The sequence below is a fragment of the Drosophila montana genome, unplaced genomic scaffold (assembly GCF_035044405.1).
Source record: "Drosophila montana isolate Dmon_TW-CO22-7 unplaced genomic scaffold, ASM3504440v1 contig_2326_1, whole genome shotgun sequence".
Taxonomy (NCBI): Eukaryota; Metazoa; Arthropoda; class Insecta; order Diptera; family Drosophilidae; genus Drosophila; species Drosophila montana.
Window position 1 is genome coordinate 595,951 of NW_026997209.1, and position 7,590 is coordinate 603,540.

Consider the following 7,590-nt stretch of genomic DNA (forward strand, 5'->3'; position numbering starts at 1 on the left):
CGAGCAATAAATTCCAATATAATCAAAAGAAAAACTCAAGACAAGGCCTCGTTGCTTCTCATGCATACGAAATGCGCTCTCGTCATTTATGCGCCGCTTGAAATATGTCAATCCTTTGTCATTTTATTATTTGCTGTTGTTGCCGCTGTGGGCTGCATTTGACAAGCAGGGCAAAGGAAAATGGCTGGCAGTAACCGTGCATAACAATTTGACAACCCCTTGTGTCCCGCAACGGCAAACGCCTGCCATCTAAACAGCACAAAATTCAAGCAGTTACTTTTTATTGACAACTTTGGAAATTGTTTTTACCGCAACAAAACACCCACACACACAACACACAGAAATGGCACGCCCAGCTGCTGTAGCTGGTTAGGTCTTTGAGTGGTCGCCGCATTTCCAATCATTTCCGCAGCCTAAAGTCGATAAGGTAACATTTTTGACAACAAGTTCGTGATTTTCATGCAAAAATGTAGCAAAACAAAATGGCAAACCCCTCCCCAAAGAACCGTCACCCAGCCAGGGGTGGTGCTGGTGGTGCTTGGTGGGAACTCTGTTGCTTATCGATTTTAAAATTACATAGGTCGAAAGTGTAAGAAAAGGAAACACAAAATTAGCAGCAAGCGCCAAAAAATGTAGCATACTTTTTCGGGCAATTTGAGAGAAGCTGCCATAGTAGCCGGCATATTTGCATGGTACAGCCAAAGCTAATGTTCGTAATGCTATGCCAAGAGCAAACATTAGCCAGATAGCTGGCAAAAGTGTGCACACTGTGTGTGTTGTGTGAGTGTATGTGTGGGTGGGAGGTGTGGTTGCGGGATGTGGCATGGAGGGGTAGCAGCTGGCTGGCTAACTGCCGGCCTGGCAGGGCAAACATTTTTAAAGGCTTGCATTGACTTTTTGGATTTATGCGTCCACAGTTACCAGCCCCAAAATACAACCCCAGCATGTAATAAGTTGGCTGCTAGCTACATGGGTGAAGGGCGGGGGCGGCGGGTAGGGCACTGCAAAAATATCGTTACAGCCCCAGAAGTCAAATATGCTGCCAAAGTTATTGATGGGCGCACGCAGCAAGACAAATTTACTTAAATCTTTTTAATGTTTGCACATTTTTTACACTTTCCATTATTTTTTTTCACTTTTTATTTTTTCAATATTTATAAATATGTTTGCCGTATGCCAACTTATACTTTTTTTCAGCCTGGGCTGCCTATTTTCTGTTATGCGTATGATTAGCCACATAGATCATTTTGACAGGGGCATATTTTCAAGGCCTGTGCATGACATAGGGGAAAATTAATAGGAAATTGGGAAAAACTTTTACCAGCTGTCGACTGAGTTAAAAAGGGAAACGAGAACCTAATTCTAGGCTAGCCTAATAATGTTTGCTGTGGAAACTAAAATGACATCATGAAAGATTTCTCGTCAAAAACAGTTTAATAAAATATTATAAAACGGAAACGCGTGGATTATAGGTGCATACGATTTATTTTTCAAAAATTGAACAAGGCTTAAAAGTTATATTTAATGTCAAAGTTAGTTCGAGGCTTTTACTTAAGAAAAACATTACTACAAATTAAATTAAAGCAAGATTTCAGTTATTTTATAAAGAAAGACAGTAGTTTTTAGGCTAAAGTCAGCAAATTTAACTTAAGATATTTGTTTAACATCTATATAAAAACATTATAAAAACCACACATACAAGAAGAACTTAAGTAAGACCTTCAGTCACATATGCAATTTTGTTCAATTTTAGTTAGGCTTTATTATAAAGGAATAAGAAACTAAAGATTGGCTTACCCGTGTCGAAATGCCGTGAGCTTCTCTTTAAGTTTTTCAATTTAAAATGTAAATAGCGGGCAATTAGCTTGAAAACATGGCTGGTTGCGGTCTGAAAATTTTATGCCATCACACACACACACACACACACACACCCATATACATAATACACACACACACGCATACTTGCTCACAGTTTTTCCCGTCTGTCACCTGGCATCAATGCCCCAATGGAGGCGACGCCGCCATTGCCGCCGGCGTTTGGCCACTGCCACCGAACAATGCAGCCAACCGAGCAGCAACAGCAGCAGCAGCGGCTGCAGCAACAACGGCAACAGGAAGCATTTGGGGCAGGTGGGGCAGCACTAGGCGGCACCGTGTGTTGAGCCACCATTGTGCCTTTTGAGCGGCGCATTGTTGGCCATTTTTTGCTCTACTTTTTTTACCATTTTTTTTTTTGCCGTGCAGCCAGCTACATTGTTGGCGGCGTGCAGCGTCGAGGATCCCGCTGCCGACTTGTTGCCGTGACGTTGCCACTTGGCGTCCATTCGCCACTTGCCTTGTAATGAGTTTGCCATTTTATTTTATTTATTTGCCCAGCGCTTTGTTGCGAATGCACAACGCACGGGCCGATAACAAAAAAAAAGAAAAGCGCATTTAAAATTAAAATTAAATAATGATTTAAGTGCGCCGCGAGGCTTTGTCTGTTGCCAGATCCAGAAAGGAGTTAGAGCTGACATCAGATGCAGTCATTGTTAGGGTTGTTGAAGTATTTAAGATGGGGCATGAATGCATATAAATTAAATGTAGCTGCGATAAATTAATATATGATGAAATAAGTGCAAAGAAGAACTTTAAATAAATCAACAAATGTCCATAAGTATTTGTGTGTGTGTATGTTTGTATGTGTGTGTGTGTGTGTGTTAGTATGTATGTATGTATGCATTTATGTATATATTTATGCTTGCATGCTTGCTTTCTAATACCAATCGCAGACCAAGCTTATTTGTCGCTTTGCTGCAAATTTAAATAAAATGAATTTCTTCCAAGTGCTCTCCTCCTCGATTCTCAAGAATTCAAGTAGGCTCCGCAGTTTTTCCTGTTTAGCTAAGCACTACTCTAGCTTAGTTTTTAGTATTTTGTTGTTGTTTTCATTTGTTGACTGTATGTATGTATATATGTATGTATGTATGAATGTTTGTATGTATGTATGTATGTATGTATGTATGTATGTATGTATATATGTATGTATGTATGAATGTTTGTATGAATGTATGTATGTATGTATGTATGTATGTATGTATATATGAATGTATGTATATATGTACATATGTATATATGTATGTATGTATGTATGTATGTATGTATGTATGTATGTATATATGTATGTATGTATGTATGTATGAATGTATGTATGAATGTATGTATGAATGTATGCATGTGTGTATGCACATGTGTATGTATGTACGCATGTTTGCATATATGTATACAAACAAACATGAAATGAATGTATGCATGCTTGTGCTTTCATCACATAAGGTAACTACAGTGAAAATTTCAGCTTCCTAGCTCTTAAGGTATGGGCTGTGCGTTGATTACCAATTAGTCAGTCAGGACAAACAGTTTTATATACAGAGATTTATTGGGATCAACATAAAAATATTAATAGAAATCTACAGTTTAAATTCTTTAAAAATGTTGATCTCTAGATCTTGATTAGGAGGTGTTCAGATTTGTCCGCTTAAACAATATTATTTGAATAGTAAAACATGGAAAACTCTATTGCACTGGCCATGCCTAGACAAAATTGCCATATACAGAGAGAGTGAGAGAAAAAGAAGAGACACAGTTCGAGAGTCGGACAGTTGAAGAGTTGTTTTTGCTATGGTTGTTGTTGCTGTTGTTGGTGGCAAAAGGCAGAAATCAAATTACAATTTCAATATGCGATGCGTACAAATGTCTGTTGGTGGCAGTTTGGCTTTCAATGTGAACATGAAGTTTCGAGTTGATGTTTAGAATTTGTGCGGGTGTGCGCGTATGTGTGTGTGTGTGTGACTGGCTGGCGGGTACATTTTGATTTGAGCCCACAAAATGGATTTCTTGCTGCTGCAACTCTCCGTTCGTTTCTGTGTTTGTGTGTGTGTACGGCTGTCACTTAATGGAATTTATCACATTTTAACTGTGTGACAGGAACGACAACGTCAGCAGTGGCAGCCCTGACTGTGCGGGTGTTGGTTGAAGCATCCTAGTCCAGCTGCTGTTGCTGCTACTGCTGTTGCGTCCTGTACTGTGCTGTGCTGTCCTGCCCTGTCATTTGCTTGGTTTGTCAGGCATGCATTTGAAATGTTATTCAATATGCAAGTGCAAGTTTCGCATATTGAACGCTTCCAAGTGTCACAGTCATTGATTCCAACAATAAATAATGCAGGGGCCAACAAGTGTGCCGGCTCTTTATTTATTCAAATGCAGCTCAGTCTCGCTCCCTCCCCTGCCGCCCGCTAGCAATTAAAAGCCTACTCATCAGGCGGCTATTAAGCAAATGTAAATGCAGCCAACTATCAACAACTGCCTGCGGGGAGTTCAAACTTTGCGGCAACTTAACGACTGCGACGACGATTATTAAATTAAAACGTGCAAAAAACTTTTCCCAAAGATGAAACTTCTTCTTTTCTTTTTTGGATATGCTTCGTTCTTTCTTTCTCTCTCGTTTTTTTTTTTACACAGCTACGCATAATTTATTATGCGAGGCAAAAATCTGCTGCAGCAAATTTGTCACATGGGATAAATAATAAGAAGAAACTTGCTTAACTTTTACACAGCATGTGCCACAGGCCACTGGAAGGCGACGTCTACAACGACAACTACAACTACAACAGCAAGAGCTCTGCGACCTCGGGGATTTGTGACTGAGCCTCAGCTGTAGATTACTCATACGCCATGTGCTGCGAGGGAGCATTCAAAATGTATGAAAAGTGTGACCAGGCCAGCGTGAAATTAGTAGTAAGCACTTTAAATGGGTCGTTGCTGCTTATTGTTGAGCGAGTTCGAAAAATGAATGCAAAACAGTGTTGTATAATTCGAGAGAATTGAAAAGAAAATTTCATTTGAAATATATTCATTTATATATACATATCTTGTTTTTAGTGAACAGGTCAGTTCTTATTGACCTATTTAGTATGGATCTCTTATTATATATTACAAAATAGTTCATGGTAAATTTCTTCTTTTATTTTAGACGCCCAGCCCGCTGTTTAACCAGACCATGTTGAGTCCAGCGATTATCCCCGTCGCCTTTAAAGCTGCTGCCCTTTCAAGTATTTTAATTTCTAGTTGTGAGAGCTAAGTATATAATCCTTTTGACGCTTCCACAAATAAGTATGCCCTAAAAAGGAAGTTCATATAAAGTTCATGTAGTGAGGCTTCACATATTTGACCTACATAAATTGAGCTTAAATTTAGGTGATAAGATGTATAAAGTCTGCCCCTGCTGGAGCAGCGGCCACTTTCTCTTGGTTATTGAGCTTATATTGCGTTATAATGGACTAGCAGCTTGTGTGCAGCACATGAGCTGCCTTTGGCCGTATCGCAGAGCCGAAGGAGGCCACTAAATATGTCAAAGTGGAGGCAAATTTATACACAAACTGATAAACAAAATCAGGAATAAAAAGAGAACGGCATTTTAGGCTGGCTGGCGGCAATGCTGCAACAATTGCTATCTTGACATTGTCATCTTTAGAGCTGGGAAATTGCCATTGCCATTGAAATTGGCTCCGTTGCCTGCAGCCCTGGGTACGAGTCGTGAGTCTTGGGTCTGTTTGTTGTTGCTTTTGGCACGCCTATCAGTGGAATTGAATCAAATTACCTTGTAATCTTAACCTTAAGGTTATTTGCCGTTTGCCGCAAAACGCTTTGTGCCCTGCGTTTAGTTACTATTTGAGTGCCCCAACACAATACCAACATCCCCCCCAAATACCCAAGCCCAAAGTTGACTTGGCAACACTTGACTCTCACATTACACAGACTCTTCTTGGCGTTGCACCTTTAACACTTGTTTCCCGGCGGGGCGGGCTTTGGCTCTTGGAGGAAATATAAATGGAAATCTAGCATTACGTCTTATCATGATTGCAAAGTTTAAGTGACTTTTCTGCAAGTGCAAAGCGATAGCTACGCTGCATAGTTGTTGTTGTTTCTGTTGCGGCACTTTGAAAATGTAGCAAGTCAATCAATGTTGTTGGGGCGTGCGCTGGGGGAGTCTTGTGGCAGCTCTAGGTAAAAGTTAGTTAAATTTCGATTAGGCGACAGTATCTAAAGCTCTTAGCTTGAAGTTTTCCACTGACAAGCTAAAGACTCCGACTTTATGAGCTGTTTATTAGATGGCTCAGATTGGCTTGAGTCAAGTTAAATGAACTTTATGTATTTTTATTTATCATTGAACAATTTTCTGTGTCATTTTTAATCAAGTTTTATAAGCTAGAAATTAATGTTACAGACAAAGCAAAACTAAGACCGCTCTCGGAGATTCTCATAACTTGTACTTAGGAAATAAAACGAGGAGACATAGGCATGTGTTAACGAAGTTTATTAAACAACTATTTCATGATTAATATTTTAACTATAGGAACCCAATACCACAAGTTTAATTGTTTTAACAGGCATTACACGCTTCGCCCTCACTCGCCCACATCGTACAACATTTTCATTAATTCCGACACATATTCATCCCACTTGGACTGAAATACATTGCCCGCACACGGAGCGCTCATATCGTATTTCTGTGTGAATTTCTCCAGATCAAAATTGCTATGATCCTCGGCGTTCTTTAGCTCCATTTTCTTTTCGTCGAAGTCTAGTTTGCCGGACTGCTTATAGACAAGTGCCACATATCGCAAGAGGCCGCTATCCTTGGGCGGCATTGGGCCAAAGTACTCGGATATAGCCTGACCTTTGGCCACATCCATGCCGGGCACATTGACCACCAGCCAGTGGAGCCAGGAGCGGTATATGGGATACTCACGACTGGGCGCATCGGGACTGAGCATAATGATCGTATAAAAGGATTCCGCATCGCTATTCCACTCGAGCCTAGGCTGGAATTTCAGTTCTGTGGGGGTGTACGTCTTGCCCTCCTCAATTTCCATACCATTCTCAAACAGCATCTAAAGTTTTGGCCAGTGTATAGTTAGGTTTTGGTAAGGTGTAAATGACCTACCTTAAGCAGACCTTGCGGCAGTTCCTTGAGCACATCTGGAATCACATCCAATTCCTTCATAATACGTCGCACACTCAGCTCCTCCTGTTCGGCCCGAGTCAGGCACAGCACGCACAACAAAAAAACGTACAATGAATTCATATTCAATGCTTTCGACTTCTGGCTAAAACACGCAGCTTTTATAGCCCCCGAATCGATTGTCAGCGCAAATATAATTAAGAAAATTGAGGGAACAATTTGCAATCATTTGTGAAACTTGTGCAAATATTTGCATATATATTTTTCTAAGTGCCGCACATTTTCTATAATTTTCCAGCCGCTTTTGTTGCTTAACAAATAAAATTGAATTAGGGCATTGACACGATATACGGGTAATAAGTATAAATAGCTTGTGTCAAATGGATTTCATAACCAAAGCACATTTCTATTAAATTGATATAGTTTTGTATTTTGTATTATTACAAAGAGAATAATTTTAGGACTTTTAAAGAGCTGAAGAGCTGAATAACGTAATGGAAATTGTAACATGATATTTTGAAAAATTCTTCTTTAATGAAACGAATCTGTGAAAAAAGATTATCTATTCATCAGAGCTGCAAGCACCA

At 39.8% G+C, this 7,590-nt stretch overlaps 1 protein-coding gene across 1 annotated transcript; it reads right to left on the reverse strand.

The window, feature by feature from the left end:
* Positions 1-6,371: 6,371 nt before the first annotated feature.
* On the reverse strand, positions 6,372-7,148 carry a5 (antennal protein 5). The gene is made up of 2 exons (XM_064681364.1): positions 6,986-7,148; positions 6,372-6,932 (listed from the first exon to the last, which is right to left on the reverse strand). The coding sequence occupies exons 1-2, from the start codon at positions 7,124-7,126 to the stop codon at positions 6,447-6,449; spliced, it is 627 nt and encodes a 208-aa protein (XP_064537434.1). The 5' UTR covers positions 7,127-7,148; the 3' UTR covers positions 6,372-6,446.
* Between the last annotated feature and the right edge of the window lie 442 nt (positions 7,149-7,590).